The sequence below is a fragment of the Nylanderia fulva genome, unplaced genomic scaffold (genome assembly GCF_048542155.1).
Source record: "Nylanderia fulva isolate GAGA-0341 unplaced genomic scaffold, ASM4854215v1 Scaffold914, whole genome shotgun sequence".
Taxonomy (NCBI): Eukaryota; Metazoa; Arthropoda; class Insecta; order Hymenoptera; family Formicidae; genus Nylanderia; species Nylanderia fulva.
Genome location: NW_028191042.1, coordinates 1 through 19,309, shown reverse-complemented (window position 1 = coordinate 19,309; position 19,309 = coordinate 1). Strand labels below are relative to the sequence as shown.

At 44.9% G+C, this 19,309-nt stretch overlaps 4 protein-coding genes and 1 long non-coding RNA gene across 5 annotated transcripts; 2 read left to right on the top strand and 3 right to left on the bottom strand.

The window, feature by feature from the left end:
* The first annotated feature begins 2,437 nt into the window (after positions 1-2,437).
* Positions 2,438-3,292, top strand: LOC114932873 (uncharacterized). The gene has a single exon (XM_029305287.2). The coding sequence runs from the start codon at positions 2,438-2,440 to the stop codon at positions 3,290-3,292; it is 855 nt and encodes a 284-aa protein (XP_029161120.2).
* Positions 3,293-3,942: 650 nt separating this feature from the next.
* LOC146719611 (uncharacterized) lies at positions 3,943-4,872 on the bottom strand. The gene has a single exon (XM_085489961.1). The coding sequence runs from the start codon at positions 4,870-4,872 to the stop codon at positions 3,943-3,945; it is 930 nt and encodes a 309-aa protein (XP_085346087.1).
* Positions 4,873-4,953: 81 nt separating this feature from the next.
* LOC114930227 (uncharacterized) lies at positions 4,954-6,592 on the bottom strand. Its single transcript, XM_085489960.1, has 2 exons — positions 5,957-6,592; positions 4,954-5,841 (listed from the first exon to the last, which is right to left on the bottom strand). Exons 1-2 carry the CDS (start codon positions 6,590-6,592, stop codon positions 4,954-4,956), a joined length of 1,524 nt encoding a protein of 507 aa, XP_085346086.1.
* A 2,970-nt stretch (positions 6,593-9,562) lies between these two features.
* LOC114930226 (uncharacterized) lies at positions 9,563-14,683 on the top strand. The gene has a single exon (XM_085489959.1). It carries the CDS (start codon positions 9,563-9,565, stop codon positions 14,681-14,683), a length of 5,121 nt encoding a protein of 1,706 aa, XP_085346085.1.
* Positions 14,684-15,054: 371 nt separating this feature from the next.
* Positions 15,055-15,745, bottom strand: LOC146719610 (uncharacterized). The gene is made up of 2 exons (XR_014926461.1): positions 15,686-15,745; positions 15,055-15,601 (listed from the first exon to the last, which is right to left on the bottom strand). It is a non-coding gene; the product is annotated as an uncharacterized LOC146719610 (long non-coding RNA).
* Positions 15,746-19,309: the final 3,564 nt, after the last annotated feature.

Below are 19,309 nucleotides of genomic sequence, written 5' to 3'. Positions count from 1 at the left end.
GGTCTACTGCAATGATGATTTATTTACAATAATAATAAATAAATACTATTTTGACGTGTCAATGTGATTACGTGAATTACAAGTACTATACAAAAGAAAAATGAACAGATGTAATTTCATTTCTTTTTAACTGCAGTTTCTGAAGTATTGTTTAATTAGTGTAATAATTTTGAATCTTTGCATATGTTTATTAAAATAATTTATAATGTATTTATATAACTTTTTTATTTTACAGATCCGGAAAAATAAAAAAAAATTAATCGGCTGCTCAGGCGCTGTATAAAAGCTGCCATAAGCGCTGAATTAGAACATCGGCTGCTAATAGCGCTGAATTTTGGCTTGCCCTAGACGCCTGCATCCAATTACAAAAATTAATTTTGTTCGGCCTATTACGTATCCAAACTAAAATTATTCGCTATTATAGCGTTTTCGTCTGTAATAGCGCAGATTTTTGGCTTGCCCGTGGCGCCTATACAATTAGAAAAAGTATTTTTGTTTTGGGTCTATTACACATCCAAATTAACAGTATTCGCTTTTGTAGCATTTTAGTCTGCAATATCTCAGACCTTTCGCCTGCTCTAGGCGTCTAATTAGAAAAATCTTATTTGATACTTGCATCACTAGAAGGCTGCCCCAAACGCCGTATATCTATAACTAAAACTGTCCCAAACAACTGAAAATGGATCATCAGTGTCACAAGTTCCATTATGGCAATAAGGAAAAGAATATTTTGGCTTTCAAAGAATGGTTGACGGAAACGATGATAGACAGTTTCCATGCGCTACTCGAGAGCAATTCTGATTATGCACCTCGACCTGTATGGTTGACAATATTTCCCGATCAGATTGTTCCACTGAATAATTCAAAGAAGAAGCATTTGCAAATACTGCACAGTGATTTTGGTGGTGGACATTGGGTTGCTTGCCATTACGATGCAAAATCTATTATTATATATGATTCTCATGAAGGTAGTCGTAATGCAAATATACATAATTTGAATGGAGAAATTCGAATTTTTGTGGACAGATTATTTCCCTTTCATGATTGTCAAAACAATCTAATAGTTTTTCCTAAAGTTCAGTCGCAAGGTGACGGTTATAATTGTGGTCCTATGGCAATTGCGATTGTTACATCTATTCTGTTTGGCGTAAATCCTTGCATCGTGACGTATAATCAATCGTTGCTAAGACCTCATTTGTCCGCAATGTTTGAAAAACAAACAATAACTCATTTTCCGTACCTCTATGATTCAATTGCTCCATTAACGCTACTGCCGTTGGAGACATTGAAAAGACGAGAGAGGGATGCACTGAGAAAAAGACTTGCACGTAGTAAGGAAACTGAGGAACAGCGTTCGAAACGAATCGAAAAAGATGCTTTTTCTCACAAAGAAAAATATTTTATGAATCCTGCAACAAAACGTCAGATAATGCGTGATCAGTACCATAAGGATCCTGAAACAAAACGTCAGATAATGCGTGATCAGTACCATAAGGATCCTGAAACAAAACGTCAGATAATGCATGATCAGTACCATAAGGATCCTGAAACAAAACGTCAGATGGTGCGTGATCAGTACCATAAGAATCCTGAAACAAAACGTCAGATGGTGCGTGATCAGTACCATAAGGATCCTGAAACAAAACGTCAGATGATGCGTGATCAGTACCATAAGGATTCTGAAACAAAACGTCAGATGGTGCGTGAACAATACCATAAGGATCCTGAAACAAAACTTCAGATGGTGCGTGATCAGTACCAAAAGGATCCTGAAACAAAGCGTCAAAAAATGCGTGATATAACGTTCGCAACGCTCGTACCCAGACGAAAACACAATGCGATGCCTCTCACTCGCACCCGCATGCTCTCCGGTCCGATGAGCTGGTCGCCGCTCATAATTTTTGGATTCGACGGATTCAACTCAATCTATTTGCTGACGACATAGCTCGCCTAAAACAACTACGTTGCGTCTCAAAAACTAGTCCATTAGCTTCGCTTTCTCCTTACATAGACAGAGACAGCTTGTTACGCGTTCGAGGCCGATTAAAGCACGCAAGCCTGTCAGATGACGCTAAACATCCGCTAATTTTAAAATCACATCCATTGGTCCACCTCCTTATCAAACAGATTCATGTTGCGGCCCTACACGCCGGTCCGCAACTCACACTCACGCTCCTGCGACAACAGTATTGGCTAATTCGCGCTTGCGCCACTGTGCGTACCGTCCTCTACCAATGTATTGTGTGCACACGGGAGAATGCACGCGTGCCCGAACAGCTTATGGGCGACCTGCCGGATTTCCGCGTGAACCCGACTTCACGCGCCTTTAATCATACCGGCGTCGATTACGCGGGTCCGTTACTAGTGCACACCTTAACGTACGACTAAAGGTCATGGTCATAAAGCCCAAAAAGCTTACCTCGCAATTTTTGTATGCATGACCACGAAAGCACTGCACCTAGACGCAGTATCGGATTATACTACCGCGTCGTTTCTTGCCGCGTATCATCGTTTTACCGCACGTCGTGGCATTCCGCATGCAATGTACTCCGATCACGGTACCACGTTTCAAGGTGCCGATCAAGAGCTTACGGCCTCCTTCCATGCAGCCACGCGTGATCCAGCATTTCAAAATTACATAGCTCAAGAAAATACTGCATGGCATTTTATACCTCCCGCTGCGCCGCAATTCGGAGGCCTATGGGAGGCTGCCGTACGCTCTGTGAAACATCACATTAAACGCGCTATTGGAACGCACACCTTAACGTTCGAAGAGATAACCACATTACTATGCCGTATCGAACTTTTCTTAAATTCTCGTCCCATCGCTTCCGTGTCCGACGCTTTAGACGATTATACCGCTCTGACTCCGGGTCATTTTTTGATCGGCGCATCCTTAAGCTCGATCCCGGAGCCGAGCTTACTCGAACTCGCCGAAAATCGTTTATCTCGCTGGCAACTAGTGCAGCAATTAAGCGAACGCGTCTGGAAGGCATGGAAAGATACGTATTTGAATACCTTACAACAACGCCCTAAATGGCGTTCTGTACAAACTCTAGCCACACCCGGTAGATTAGTCTTACTTCGCGATCCACTTGCCCCTCCAAGTCGATGGAAGCTTGGGCGTATAGTTAAATGCCATCCAGGCAGCGATCGGCTCGTTCGAGTCGTTACTGTTAAAACGGCTGAATCCGAGTTCAAGCGCCCCATTACAAAACTTTGTTTTCTTCCGGTCGACATCAACAATGATAGCGAACATCATTCCGCCATGGTGGGCGGCATTGGATTGTAACTGTCCGATTGAATATTGTAAATTTACGTTAAATTTCATTGACCGCAAATATTGTATTCATATCGAATGTCAATCACATTCGAGGCGGACGGTATGTTGACGCATATCATAAATTTGTATAATCAATAGACTCTTATATTAATCGCTTGTATATCAACGGAAAGGTTTGATCGTTCGAACCGACACACGACAACATTATCGACCTTGTTCACCATCCCATGTGATAAGAGTCACGCTGTCACGTGTACATTTTATTTATTCCTATTCTTTCGTCGCTCCGATTCGCCGAAACAAACATCCGATCCCGAGAAAGAGGGGATTCCGTGACGAAAACTCGGAACGCTCCCGAAAACCGAGAATCAGATCTCTGCGAACCGTGCTATCGATCAGCTGCAAATACAAGTAAACATATGTTCGTTGCTGTAATCACTTTCCTCTCGGAGCGAGCCTTTACGAGGCTGTACAAGCCACCAGTCGATCAACAATAATTTGAATTAGAGCGACGCCGTCGCGCCTACTGATATCGATAACAGAAACTATAGATAATTACCAGTTCATATCTACAAAATATTTACGATTTTAACCGAATTGAATAAGAAATATAAAAATATTTGATTAAAATACAGTAATTAATTATGAATGTAATAAGTTCATACTTCCACAAAATATTGGCAAATCTTCTGGGCTTTATGACCACGACCTTTAGTCGTACGCACTAGTAACGGACCCGCGTAATCGACGCCGGTATGATTAAAGGCGCGTGAAGTCGGGTTCACGCGGAAATCCGGCAGGTCGCCCATAAGCTGTTCGGGCACGCGTGCATTCTCCCGTGTGCACACAATACATTGGTAGAGGACGGTACGCACAGTGGCGCGAGCGCGAATTAGCCAATACTGTTGTCGCAGGAGCGTGAGTGTGAGTTGCGGACCGGCGTGTAGGGCCGCAACATGAATCTGTTTAATAAGGAGGTGGACCAATGGATGTGATTTTAAAATTAGCGGATGTTTAGCGTCATCTGAAAGGCTTGCGTGCTTTAATCGGCCTCGAACGCGTAACAAGCTGTCTCTGTCTATGTAAGGAGAAAGCGAAGCAAATGGACTAGTTTTTGAGACGCAACGTAGTTGTTTTAGGCGAGCTATGTCGTCAGCAAATAGATTGAGTTGAATCCGTCGAATCCAAAAATTATGAGCGGCGACCAGCTCATCGGACCGGAGAGCATGCGGGTGCGAGTGAGAGGCATCGCATTGTGTTTTCGTCTGGGTACGAGCGTTGCGAACGAAACGAAGGATATACGCGGTGACGCGCAGTAATTTCGGCCACGAGAAAAATCGGGATTCAAGCTCCCAATGGTTTACCGAGCATGTCGCGCAAGCTTTTGAATCGCGTAATTCACTATGCGTTGCCGGCATGTCGGATATGACTGGCCATTGATTGAACGAATGTGATAACCATGGTGGGCCGTGCCACCAAAGTTGGTGATTAATAAGAGAGGCAGGGTCGGTACCGCGAGATGCGCAATCTGCGGGGTTGCCGTGCGTGGGCACGTGATTCCATTTTCCATTGGGAAGAAGCTGTTGCATTTTTGAGACTCTATTCGCGACAAACGTCTTCCACCGCGAGGGACTTTGACGTATCCAAGCGAGGACGACTATGGAAACGCTTCAACACCAATAATCGATATCGGGAAGGTGAAGAGCAGAACGAGCGAAATCTATGAGTTGTGCTAGTAGGAGCGCAGCGCAAAGCTCCAAACGCGGGACGCTAATGGTTTTGAGCGGCGCGACTTTAGACTTAGCGAGGATCAGAGTATTGGTAATGCAACCGTCGCCCGAAATGACACGGAGGTAAAGCGCTGCCGCATACGCTCGCGTGGAGGCGTCTGCGAATCCGTGTAATTCAATTCTGTTGTTCGGATGATACTGCGTCCAGCGCGGAATAGTTAACTGCTCAAGGAGAAGCAACGTCAATTGAAATGTTTTCCATTCGCGCAACATCTCGGCGGGAAGCTCGTCATCCCAATCAGACTTCGTCAACCAGAGATGCTGCAGGAAAATTTTCGCGGTTACGATAACGGGAGCTACCCACCCGAGTGGGTCGAAGAGTTGCGCGATGACTGATAATATTCCGCGCTTAGTTTTCGCGACTGTTATTAAATTCGAAACTTGAAAGGTGAAGATATCGTGTTCCGGTTTCCAGGTAACTCCGAGAATTTTAATGGAATCGTGATCGTGCAAATCTTTGTTGGTTGCGAGTCCATGGTCGGAAGGATCGAGATCTTCAAGGAGCGTAGGGCAATTGCTCGCCCACTTACGCAAACGAAAACAGCCTTGAGATAGCAACGAAATTAACTGATCTCGTGTTTGTTTGGCAGTTTTAAGGTCGTCGGCGCCGAAAGTACAGTCGTCGACGTACGTTTGCTGTAATAGAACCGGTACCGCGAGAGGAAACTGTGAGCCTTCGTCCTCGGCTAATTGCCGTAAGACTCGCAAGGCCAAGAATGGGGCAGCGGCGGTGCCATAAGTGACGGTAAGAAGTCGGTATTCGTCGACCTGAGCCGTCGGAGACGATCGCCATAAGAGGCATTGATACTTCGTATCGAGAGGGTGTACTAAAGTCCGCTGATAGTGCAAATCGAGGTTGTCGCCATTGGAGGACGACCGCTACTAGATCGGTTTGCAATTTTGCTCCTACATGAAGAGCGCTATTTAATGATTTGCCGGTGGCGATGTTGCACGACGCGTTAAACACAACACGAAGTCGGGTTGTATTGCTATGTTCACGGATCACGGCACGGTGTGGAATGTAGTACGCGGGAGCTTGGGCGGGAAATTCGGTAGGATTTATCTTAGTCATATGACCTAGGTTTGCGTACTCGGTAAGGAATGCGGTGTATTCCGTTGCTAACGATGGGTCGGTTCGAAAACGACGTTCGAGCCGTTCGAGACTCTTCAACGCGGCGAATCGAGAGTCTCCAAGGTCGCGAGGCGGGCCATTTCTAAAGGGAAAACGCACGACGTAGCGTCCTTCCATGGTGCGGTAGTGAGTCGTCACAAAATGCTCCTCACATTGGGTGTCTTCCGGACTCGGATGAACGCGGGCTGGGATATCTTCGAGTTCCCAGAACTGTTTTAAGGTATGCTCAAGATTAGGTGAAATGTTAGTATGATATGCGGGTACGGAATTGCGGGGGCAGGTTTCGACGGTAGGACCCGAGAGAATCCAGCCGAACGCAGTATTCTGCGCGAACGGTTCGTGTGGTGTTCCCTTGTGTGAACCGTCGCGATAAATATTTCCATACATATCGGCTCCAATTATTATATCGATTGGCGTAGGACTCAGGAAATCAGGATCGGCTAATTCGAGGGCGTCGAGGTGCGTCCACTTAGTGTGAGACGCAACGGGAGGTGGCACGTATTCCGCGAGCGAATCACAATATTAAAGCCGTCGTCGAATACGCGGGATTGTTACTTTTTACGGGACTAATTTTAATATTTGTTGCGTAGCGTGCGGAAGTTTTTGTTTGACCAACGCCAGTAGCGCTTAAATTTTGCTTTACTCGAGGAAGACGGAGTAATTGCGCAAGATTCTCCGTAATGAGTGTCACAGCCGATCCTGGATCGATAAGCGCGCGAGCGGGAATGAAGCGACCGTGCGCGGAATGTACGCGGACGCGCGCTGTAGCGAGCAGAACGGCGGGAATAGCTGGCATTGAACGTGTTAGGGTAAGAGCGACAACGTTTTTGTCTTGGTCTTTTTTCGTCTCTTCTTTTGAATGTGACGATTCAGCATACAGTAACTTTGCGTGGTTTCCAAGGTGAAGGAGAGTGTGATGCTTTTGCTTACATTCTCGACAACGATGCTTGTTGGTGCAATCCTTTAACGCATGGTTTGCCGCGAAACAATTATAACAACGGCGGTTCGATTTAATAAATTCGAAACGGCGCTCCGGCGTATAAGCGGCAAATTGTGTACATTGAAATAAACGATGATGGCCCTTACAGACCGGGCATTCGAACTTCACGGCCGTTGTATGTGATGCTACGGATTTGGCCGATTTAATTTTTGACGAGGTAGTCTCGGCTGACTCGATGTTTTTCGTCGGGGCGATAACTTCGAACGCGCGAATGCGAGACTCTAAAAATTTGTCGAGTTGAGAATAGGACGGTAAATTTTGCGATTCGCTCATTTTTAATTCCCACGCTTTTCTCGAAGCTTTGTCGAGTTTTTGCGAAACGAGGAACACGAGAACATCGTCCCACGTATCGACGGGACGTTTTAGATTTTTCAGCGGAACTGTTCCTTGACGCGTTCCATCCGGTTTGCAGCCACGGTGGACGTCATCTTGGCGTGGCCGAGTTTATTGAAATTAGATACGGCATTTGCAACCGATCTAACAAGGTCGAGCTGTTGCTCCAAAAGCTTTGCGGTGGTAGCCATTATTAGAATGGCGGCTGCTGCGTTAAACAACGTAGGTCGTGATCAAAGTCAGCCAAAATGTAATTGGATGATGTACTTCACGACTTGTCGTCTTCTCTCGTTAGCGATCCGGCTCGAAGGACCAAAAAATGTTGTCGATATTAGTAGGCGCGACGGCGTCGCTCTAATTCAAATTATTGTTGATCGACTGGTGGCTTGTACAGCCTCGTGAAGGCTCGCTCCGAGAGGAAAGTGATTATAGCAACGAACATATGTTTACTTGTATTTGCAGCTGATCGATAGCACGGTTCGCAGAGATCTGATTCTCGGTTTTCGGGAGCGTTCCGAGTTTTCGTCACGGAATCCTCTCTTTCTCGGGATCGGATGTTTGTTTCGGCGAATCGGAGCGACGAAAGAATAGGAGTAAATAAAATGTACACGTGACAGCGTGACTCTTATCACATGGGATGGTGAACAAGGTCGATAATGTTGTCGTGTGTCTTTTCGAACGATCAAACCTTTCCGTTGATATACGAGCGATTAATATAAGAGTCTATTGATTATACAAATTTATGACATGCGTCAACAGTTTCTGTATTCGAAAGTCCGGAGGAGATTAAAAAAAGAAACATTTTTCAATATTTCTATGTATGTAGATGTGGTTGACTATGCATTGCCATATCTGTAAGATTTATGATTAAAATATATACTTCACTGTAAATGTTTTCATAGGCTACGTTTTGATATTTACTGCCAGTATTATAAATCTGTAGTACATAATATAAAATATAGATTTTCAACTAGCAGAATGAATATCAAAAAGCAGCCTTAGCCTTAGCTGTTAATTTTAAATATACATGCTTTTATTTTAGATGGAAGCATACTTCTTGGAGATGCTGCATATCCATGCCTTCTCCAATTAATTACTCCATATCGGGATAATGGACATTTGACACAGGCCCAAAGAAATTTTAATCGTATACACAGTCAATGCAGAATTTCAGTTGAGCATGGATTTGGAATACTGAAACAACGTTTCAGACTGTTTGAAACGCATAATAGAAAACTACTTGTGTAATAAAATATTATATTTTTAAATGGAATATTCTAGAATATTCGCTTCCGATCGCAAGTCAACAGGCATATCGTTTTTTATATGTTTTTTTCTGGAAAACATATCGCGACACAAATTATCCTGTCGTATAAAAACACGCTCGAAATATAAACAATTAACGGTGTCGCAACCGTTCCGCCGAATAATTATATTTTCTTGAGCATGCGCGGCTTCTCACGGGCGCCTCGTTTCGCCAATAATCATCGTGATTGCCAGCTCGCGCATGCTTTCTAACAGCCGTTGTTCTGTCAAATTTGACAGCGGCCAATTACGCGTAATACGCTCAGGTCACCTCGCGCAACTTTAAAAAGACGCAAAATTATTGGCGCGTCACACGAAGGTGGGCTCCGCTCCGGAAATTATAAATGAGGAGCTCTCACCCCGCTTGCCAGCTTTATCGCTTTTCCGTCGTGAAAACATATCGCAAACCGCTTATCAGATAAACCGCAAAATTCGTTGACGACCGCCGCTATTCCGCACTTTGATTTTTGATTCCGATTTCACTGTAAAGATAATTAAGGTTTTGTAATAAGTTGTTATAGTATTTTGTCAATACGTGTGTGATATTATTAAAGTCTTTGTTTTACAAAAAAGTGACTCAGCCTTTGTGCAGCGCGATCCTTTGTTCACGCAGCGCGTTCGCGAACATATTTCTGGTCCTTCGAGCCGGATACTTCTCGCCGGCACCCGCAAGTTTGTGAACGTGACTTCGTGTAGTTCGTGGGCGCTCTTAGTTCACCATGGATGTGAACACGTTGATCGACTGTCAACGTGAGATCCAGGTCCGCATTTCACGTTCCGTGGAATATTTGAAGAAGCTGGGCACCACCAACATCACCGCCAGTGCCGTATCCACACGCACCAGAATCTTAGATCAGCTGTGGACGAAATTCGAGACACAGCATGATCTCATTCGAGCGGCTCTGAAAGAAAAATTTTGCGAGAGCGATTACTACAAGTCGGAGTTACATGGCGATACGGAAAATCTGTACGTTGCACAACGCAGTACTTTAGATAGTTATACCGAACATTTTCGGAAGCCGAACGTGTCTCCATCCGTCGACGTCGCATCAAAGTCTTCGCTGCCGCGCATCAAGTTGCCGCCGTTCTCTGGCGCCTACGCTGACTGGCCATCCTTTCGCGATCTCTTCCTGTCAGTCGTGAGCAGCAATTCAATCTCGAACATTGAGCGCCTTCATCACCTCCGCTCGTGTCTGACAGGTCCGGCTGAAAAGTTGATAAAGTCACTACCTGTCACGAGTGACAACTACGATCGCGCTTGGGCAATCTTGGACAAGCACTACAATAACAAAAGAGAGTTGATCCGCTCCAACTTTGCCACGTTTACCGCCGTGCCAAAGATGAAGGGAGATACCGCCGAGGAGCTGAGCCGCATTCACAACGCTGTCACCGCCGCAGTCAACGCACAGGAGAGCATCGGACGTCCTATCAACTCGCACGGGATGGATCTGTTCAACCACATGGTCGTCGAATTGTTCGACGCACGCACTCGTCTCGAATGGGAGTCAACCACTTCAGACCCCACCGAACCACCACGGAACGAGGCACTTCTCGACTTCATTAGTCGACGGATCTTGACACTCAACGCCGCACGACCGAGGAGTGTCACAAAGGGATCTGGAGAGACATCACGATTCGTCAAAGCGCACGTCACGAAGCACCAAGGCACAGATTCACCTCAGTGTGTACTGTGCCGTGAAAACCATACACTGATGACGTGCAAGGGCTTCAAGGCCAAGACCGCGGTTGAGCGGAAAACGTTCGTGGAGGCCAACCGACTGTGCTTCAACTGCCTAGGCAATCATTTCCTAGCACGGTGTCAGTCAAAAAGGAACTGCCTCACGTGCAACGCGCGACACCACACCATGCTGCACGGGGCAGCCACATCAACACCATCTGCTGAGGCCACTTCACTTGCCACCACACTGGCCACGGCACGGCAAACTGAAACACACAAGGCCGTCCTCCTCGCAACCGCTCGCGTCAAGATCGCTGATCGCTACGGATCACCACACGAGGTTCGAGTCTTGATAGACCAGTGCTCCGAGGTGTCCATCATCTCTGAGGCACTGGCTCAGCGTCTTCGGCTGCCTCGAGCTTCAACAGATCTGTCCATCTTTGGCATCGGAGGGACTCGCTCTGGATCAGCGCGTGGCAAGGTCACGCTAGACATCACATCTGACGTGACCAATGTCGAGCTCCGCGTGGTTGCTTTTGTGCTGCCTCGCATCTCATTGCAGCAAGGCACCTCTCAACGCGAAGATCGTAGCTGGCCTCACATCCAAGGACTTCGACTGGCCGACCCGCGCTTCCTGGACGACGATCCTGCGGAGTTACTTCTTGGAGCAGAAGTTTACGCATTGATCCTCGAGGAAGGTCTTCGCAAGGGCGGATCACGGATGCCGATCGCCCAACAGACGAGCTTAGGATGGATCCTGTCCGGGGGCTACGATGCAGCAGCAACCGAAGGACATCGCAGCACGTTCCAGTGCACCGCAGACCACGACCTCGCTGACATGGTTCGACGCTTCTGGGAGCAGGAACACGAGCCAGTGGCTGGGACACCGCTTACCGCCGATGAAGCCAGATGCGAGGACATCTACGTGCGCACGGTCACACGCACGTCCAGTGGACGATACATGGTGAGGCTGCCATTTACTTCACCGCCGCCGACATCGCTCAGCGAGACTCGTCGACCTGCTGAACGCCTACTGGATGCCATGGAGCGGAAAGGAGCACGAGATCGTCGTTTCGGTGACCTCTATCTAGACTTCATGGAGGAATACGGGAACCTACAACATATGGAGAAGGTTAGCACAATTACAACAACTGGCAGCCCCAGGTGTTACTTACCGCATCACGGGGTCCTCAAGGAGTCAAGCACGACCACGAAGCTCAGGGTCGTGTTTAACGGCTCCCAGCGCACACGGTCCGGAGAGTCGCTGAACGCACACCTCCTCACTGGAGCCAATCTCTTGCCAGCACTCGCTGACGTCCTACTTCGTTGGCGTTGGCATCGGTTCGTGCTCGTCACGGACATCGAGAAAATGTACCGACAAATCCTCGTGCATCCGGAGGACTGTCGCCTGCAAACTATCCTGTGGCGCCACAACAGCTCTGACGACGTCCACGAGTACGAGCTGAGGACCGTGACCTATGGGCTAGCGTGTGCACCCTTCCTCGCCATCAGGACTCTTCATCAACTCGCAGCAGACGAAGAGGCACGATATCCACGCGGAGTCAAGGCACTGCGACACGACTGCTACGTCGACGACGTGGTCACCGGCGCCGATAGCTTGGAAGATGCTATCGACCTTCAGCAGGAACTACGGAGTCTTTGCACGGCGGGCGGATTTCCTTTGAGAAAGTGGGCCGCCAACGATCCTCAGGTGCTCACAGGAATTCCACCAGAACATCAGCTGCAACGTGGGCCGCACTCATGGGAAGAAGAGAGTCACGCTACCCTGGGCCTCCGATGGCATCCTCAAGGCGATTGGTTCTCCTTCTCAATTCGTCCACGTCCAGTCACTGATCTCACAAAGCGACGAGTTCTAGCCGAAACGGCTCGGCTCTTTGATCCGATGGGTTGGCTCGCGCCTGTCGTCATCAGAGCCAAAATCCTGATCCAGACGACGTGGCTTCAACGGCTGGATTGGGACTCTCCGCTGCCTGATCAGGACGCACACCGCTGGAGGCAGTTGTTGGATCAGCTTCCTCTATTGGATAACATTCGTGTAACTCGCTGGCTCAACACCGGGGACGACCATTCGCAACTGCAGCTCCATGGGTTTGCCGACGCTTCAGAGCGAGGATACGCCGCCGTGGTGTACATCCGCAACGCTGCAACAGAAAAAACGTCAATCAACCTATTGATGGCAAAATCGAAGGTCGCGCCTGTCAAGCAGGTGTCGTTACCTCGCTTGGAACTCTGTGCAGCAGCTCTACTTACCACGCTCATGCTCCACGTGCGCGCTACTCTCGGTTTGACAACGACGCCGGTGCATCTGTGGTCAGATTCAAGGGTCACACTTCATTGGATCCGCGGACACAGCACTCGTTGGAAAACCTTCGTCGCCAACCGAGTATCTCAGATCCAGACCCTGCTTCCAGACGCTCAATGGAGACACGTCGCTGGACGAGAGAATCCTGCAGATTGCGCATCGCGCGGTGTTACTCCTGCTGAATTAATCAATCATGAGTTGTGGTGGACAGGACCTACCTGGCTCTCAGGAGACGAGACTGCATGGCCGGGTTCAAACATCGACGTCCCAGAGGATGACCTCCCGGAGCAGCGAGCCACCGGTCTGGTAATCAAGGCACCGGTCTCGGCAGAACCTGACCTCCTCCTCCGATTTCCAACGCTGCACAGGCTGCTGCGGGTTACGGCATGGTGTCGGCGATGGCTCAATAAGGCGAGACGTGACGCCATACCTGGCCGTCTATTGCATCCGGACGAGCTGGACGTCGCCTTATTTCGATGGCTGCGAGTGGTGCAGGCGCTCCACTTTCCTACGGACGTAGCTGCGGCTTCTGCTGGACGCACTAGCCCACCACGAAGCCACCTAGCGATGTTGAGTCCGGTCCTCGATGATCAAGGCGTGCTGCGCGTCGGAGGACGTCTCAAACATGCTCAGCTACCACTCGACGAGAAACATCCAATGATCATCCCGGCGGCATCATGGTTGACTCGGCTGGTGATCGATTCCTGCCACCGACGGACGCTGCACGGAGGTGTGCAACTGACTCTCGGCCTGCTCCGCCTGCGCTTCTGGGTGCCTCGAGGAAGGACTACCGTCAAACAGCAGCTACACCGATGCATAACCTGCACTCGATGGCGCGCCGCCACACCACAGCCTCCGATGGGTAACCTTCCTCGGGAGCGAGTAACGCCAACTCGACCGTTCCTCAGCACCGGCTTGGACTACGCGGGACCAATCCTCCTCCGAACCAGCAAGGGGCGTGGACACCGTGCGCACAAGGGGTACATCGCAGTCTTCGTCTGCTTCTGGTCAAAGGCCGTTCACTTAGAAGTCGTCTCAGACTACACCTCGGAGGCCTTCATCGCCGCTCTGCGCCGCTTCGTCTCCCGCAGGGGCCTGTGTGCTGAGATCTACAGCGACTGTGGCACGACTTTCATCGGAGCAGATCGGACGCTGCGAGGTCTCTTCAACGCAGCGACAGCCGAAGGTCAAAGTGTCATCCTTGCCGCCACCGCTCAAGGAATCCGCTGGCACTTCAACCCGCCAGCGGCCCCGCATTTTGGTGGTTTATGGGAGGCCGCCGTAAAGTCGACCAAGTTCCACCTCCGTCGGGTGATCGGCGCGACCACCCTCACGTTCGAGGAGTTGAGCACACTCCTTGCACAAATTGAAGCCTGTCTTAACTCACGTCCGTTGCAGGCACTCTCAGATGATCCAGAGGACGTTTCGGCGCTGACCCCCGGTCACTTCCTCATCGGGACACCGCTCCTCGCCTTGTCAGAACCGTCATTGACAGAGCAGACGGTGTCCACCTTGTCACGTTGGCGTCATCTGCAGCGGATGAGGGATCACTTCTGGCAGCGATGGTCATCCGAATACATGCACGGACTCGCCCCACGCACCAAGTGGCTCAAGGATGCACCTGCACCCCACGTCGGCGATCTCTGCCTCGTTCGCTCCGAGATCACCCCCCCGAACCGATGGCCCCTCGCTCGCATATCGCGTTTGCATCCCGGGGACGATGGAGTTACACGCGTAGTGACGATCCGAACGGCCACGTCCGAGCTCGTGCGCCCACTCGTCAAGCTCGTGTTTCTTCCGGGCGTGAACGACGTTCCTACACCGCACGTTGACGCATAGCATCACTCACTACACGATCATCACGTCATGCACCATATCAACTGTCACGCTTCACTCATTTCACTCACCACCTCACTATAACACTTGTCTCGTTTTCACCGCTCACTGCATCGGTCACTCGCCGTTCACATCTGCCACATACTTTCGCCGTTTCAGCTGATCGATTCGCAACACGTGATCACCACGTGTTTCCGCGGCTCAGCTGATCGATTCACTTTACACGCGATCATCACGTGAACCTCGCCGCGCCGGCGCGCCTGCCCCACCATCGATCACTATCGACTTGCGATTCCGCGACCGAAATACAACAATATGTTGTCACTGTGCGACAAGGCGGGCGGGAATGTTTGAAACGCATAATAGAAAACTACTTGTGTAATAAAATATTATATTTTTAAATGGAATATTCTAGAATATTCGCTTCCGATCGCAAGTCAACAGGCATATCGTTTTTTATATGTTTTTTTCTGGAAAACATATCGCGACACAAATTATCCTGTCGTATAAAAACACGCTCGAAATATAAACAATTAACGGTGTCGCAACCGTTCCGCCGAATAATTATATTTTCTTGAGCATGCGCGGCTTCTCACGGGCGCCTCGTTTCGCCAATAATCATCGTGATTGCCAGCTCGCGCATGCTTTCTAACAGCCGTTGTTCTGTCAAATTTGACAGCGGCCAATTACGCGTAATACGCTCAGGTCACCTCGCGCAACTTTAAAAAGACGCAAAATTATTGGCGCGTCACACGAAGGTGGGCTCCGCTCCGGAAATTATAAATGAGGAGCTCTCACCCCGCTTGCCAGCTTTATCGCTTTTCCGTCGTGAAAACATATCGCAAACCGCTTATCAGATAAACCGCAAAATTCGTTGACGACCGCCGCTATTCCGCACTTTGATTTTTGATTCCGATTTCACTGTAAAGATAATTAAGGTTTTGTAATAAGTTGTTATAGTATTTTGTCAATACGTGTGTGATATTATTAAAGTCTTTGTTTTACAAAAAAGTGACTCAGCCTTTGTGCAGCGCGATCCTTTGTTCACGCAGCGCGTTCGCGAACACAGACAGTTATATTTCCTCAAGTTGAGGAATATGCAATTTATCGTCAAATTCATCTTCGCTTGCTGCGTTCTTCACAATTTGGCTGACTTGGATGATTTGAAACACATGGAAGAACCTGAAGTCGACAACCATGCTGATATAAATGCGCAGGTATTGTTACATAATGTCCCAGCAGCAGATAGAAATGAAGATCCGGATGATGATCGACATGGTCGCGATCTCAGAGACGAATTATGTAGACAACTGTTTCAACGATGATTTGAATAAGAGTATCCAAATAAATTTGTTTAAATATTATGTTCTAATATTAATATTTAAATATTATGTTTATTATTTTTTTAAATATCGATATCGTGTCGTTGTCAACGTCGACATATCACATACTGCATTGTATCAATCTGTGTCGTTCAATTAAAAATATGTATGATATGTATTTAATGTACAAAACTATCAAAGTGCTTTCAAATATTTATGTTTTTTTAGTTATAAAAATTAGGAAACAATGTACAATTATAGTTTCAAGATTATAACGATTATAACCATAACGATTACACAAATATATTTCATTTATTAATAATTATGAATATTACGATTATATATCTTCTATTCAGCTCATTTTAATTAAAAATTATTAAAGTTTGATATTAAATTTTATAAAATAAATTCTTATGTAATATGTAAGACAACAAATAAAACAATTTTGTTAAAAATTTATCCATACATCAGTCTTTTATTGTCATATACGCCTATTTTTCATACAAATAGAGAAATATAACTGCATAATGCAAATATATATTTTATTATGATTTTTTATCGATAATTAACAAAAAAATGTAAATTGAACAAGAAATGACAGTTTTGATTTTCAATCACGTTTTGTACGCTTGACTGCAAGTAAATAATGCTGCTTTATTATGTAAAAAAAAACTCGATAAGTAAATGCAGCTTTTCCCAATTAAAAAAACTCAATAAATAAATGCAGCTTTTTTCAACTAAAAGAACTCAATAAGTAAATGTAGCTTTCCTCTCTTGCAGAGCTTGATACAGCTTTGTCACGCTGTTTATCAAAATAACAGAAAATAAATAAATAAAAAACTAAAATAAACTTTAATAAAATAAAAGTTATTTCAACTTGAAATAAAAATTTTAAATAAAATTAACAAAATTATATAAATTTTAAATACATATAACTTCATTTACGTGAAATGTTCATAAAGTTTGTAACTTTGGTTATAAAGTAAAAAATGAAGTGATTGAAAATGTGTACATTTATTAGCTTTTTTTTACCTTTGAATCCTGTAGAGTTACACATTTTTCCCAATGATGAAAGATCTAATTATTAGATCTAATTAAGATATAATTATTGTAAAAACCAACACACTTGTCTTTTAACAAAATTAAAATTAAACTTAATAAACTGTTCATAAATTTTATAAATTTGTAATAATATCTTATTAACATTTTTTAAAAGACAATGTGTCTATTTTTATAATTACTATATCTGACAGATCTTGTCAGGAAAAATGTGTAATTTCGCAGAATTTATATGTAGAAAAGATTAATAAATGTGTTTTACTACATTTTCTCCTTTAAGTAGGCAAAGGAACAAACTTTATGAATGTCTTATGTATACATATAATTTAGTAAACCTTCAGTCTTATTATATCTTTATAATCTTCTTCGTCTGATAATTCTTGTGTTGAGTATTTTTTACTTTCTATTCTCTCTAGTATCTTAAGTTGCCTTTGTAAGATACTATTTCGTTCTTTTTGCAATTGTAATTGTTCTATTTGTAATTCATTACATTTTTTAAGCTCCGTCAGGTATTTTGTACGTGTTTCTTGTTTGGCATCACTTTCTCTTTGTAGCACAGCACAGATGGATTCCTTAAAAGATTGTAGAGTATGCGCCAATTTGCCATCTCGTACTTTTGCTTTTGTATTTATTAAAGATGAGCAACTGCTATCCGTCATGGACGATTTGCTGCTACCTATTACTGATTGAGATTGACTGTTAACTGCAGATGGTGTCGAAGGTGGCGAGTCTAGTGCAATAGAAGATTGTTCTTCATTTACATTCCTATAATAGAAAACATTTTAAATTATATCTAAAAATATATCTAGAAATGAATTAAAAAACATTTTAAGGAGATGATTACTCACTGAGACAAATGTTGACTGACCACTTTTTGCAAAATGTCTTCTTGAGAAACCATTCCATTGCGGCCAGCTACAAAAGATGGCACTCCACTGTGACTTTTTCTAAATAAGTTTATCATTTCACTGTAAAGATACATATGTATTCTATTACTTACTTATTAAATACTAAATATAATACTAACTACTTAATAAAAACAGAATATTGTAAGAATGACAAAATAAAAATATGAAACAAATCGACTGAACTATTAATTATAATGTTTAATTCAAAAATATCATATATATAATTATATACAGAAAACACAAGATAGAACTTACTCTTTAAATGGAAGAGGTTTAGTGCTTTTTCCAGAACTATTTTTTCCCATGGTCTGTTTGATATGTTTATCCCATTTCTTCTTCAACAATTTAAATTTATTTTTCATGTGATTTTTAGTAGCATTCACATAACCTCTTTCTTGGAAGGATTCTGCTATCGCTTGAAACATAGCCTCTTTACTTTGATATTTTCTTTTCTGGAATTTTTTTTCATGCTGTTCATACTCTGTGAAAAACAACATTATGGTTTTATAGTCATAAATAAAATAGCCATCATTATTGACACCAGAAGTATTCTCTTTTTCATTATCTGAGTCTATAATTGAAGAGTCCAATGAAGACACAATTGTAGGCGTGTGCTGCATAAAGCTTGTTACAGGAATCGTAACAGAAGAACTCTCATGGACTTTAATCTGAGGCTGAATTTCAGAAGGACCTGCTTTATTTAGTAAAGCATTCACAATTGAAGAGTCTAGTGAAGACAAAGTTGTAGGTGTGTACTGCATAGAGCTTGTTACAGGAACTGTAACAGAAGGACTCTCGTGGATTATAGTCTGAGGTTGAATTGTAGAAAAACTTATTTTATTCAGTACAGAATCCAAAGGCGCAGTTGTGGTTAGGAACTGTGTCGAGTTTTTTGTAGCAGTTACAACAGAAGTACACGCAAAAGTCTGGGGAGGCTTAATTAATTTTAATGATACCAGTTTAGGTTTCACAGCTGAAAAATAAAACTATTAATATAGTACAATATTTATGCAATTTAAATTATCTTAGAATAAAATCATTTAATCTATCTCTTAGAATTTATTTTATTAGTTAATTAAGTAAAAATATAAAAAGTATTATGAGTATTTAAGTAATCAGCATCATATATAAAATTCTTACCTGAATACTTAAAAGAAGTTTCCATTGTGAAATATCAAGACAGTAACGGCGTAGCCGAATAATAAAAGCGAGGTTATTGGACTACCCGACTCTTGAGCAGTGGATACTGTTTACAGTACAAGCTTCACACGCATGCGCGATAAAATAGCCCCAAATGCACCACCTTCGAAGGTGAGGCAAATAGAGCGTGCTCCTAATTG

Excerpts from the sequence above, each read along its gene's own strand:
- LOC114932873 (XM_029305287.2), top strand. The coding sequence starts at position 2,438 with ATGACCACGAAAGCACTGCACCTAGACGCAGTATCGGATTATACTACC.
- LOC146719611 (XM_085489961.1), bottom strand. The coding sequence starts at position 4,872 with ATGCAACAGCTTCTTCCCAATGGAAAATGGAATCACGTGCCCACGCAC.
- LOC114930227 (XM_085489960.1), bottom strand. The coding sequence starts at position 6,592 with ATGTATGGAAATATTTATCGCGACGGTTCACACAAGGGAACACCACAC. Across the intron at positions 5,842-5,956 it reads CAAAATTGCAAACCGATCTA|GTCGACGAATACCGACTTCT; the intron begins GTAGCGGTCGTC and ends CCGACGGCTCAG.
- LOC114930226 (XM_085489959.1), top strand. The coding sequence starts at position 9,563 with ATGGATGTGAACACGTTGATCGACTGTCAACGTGAGATCCAGGTCCGC.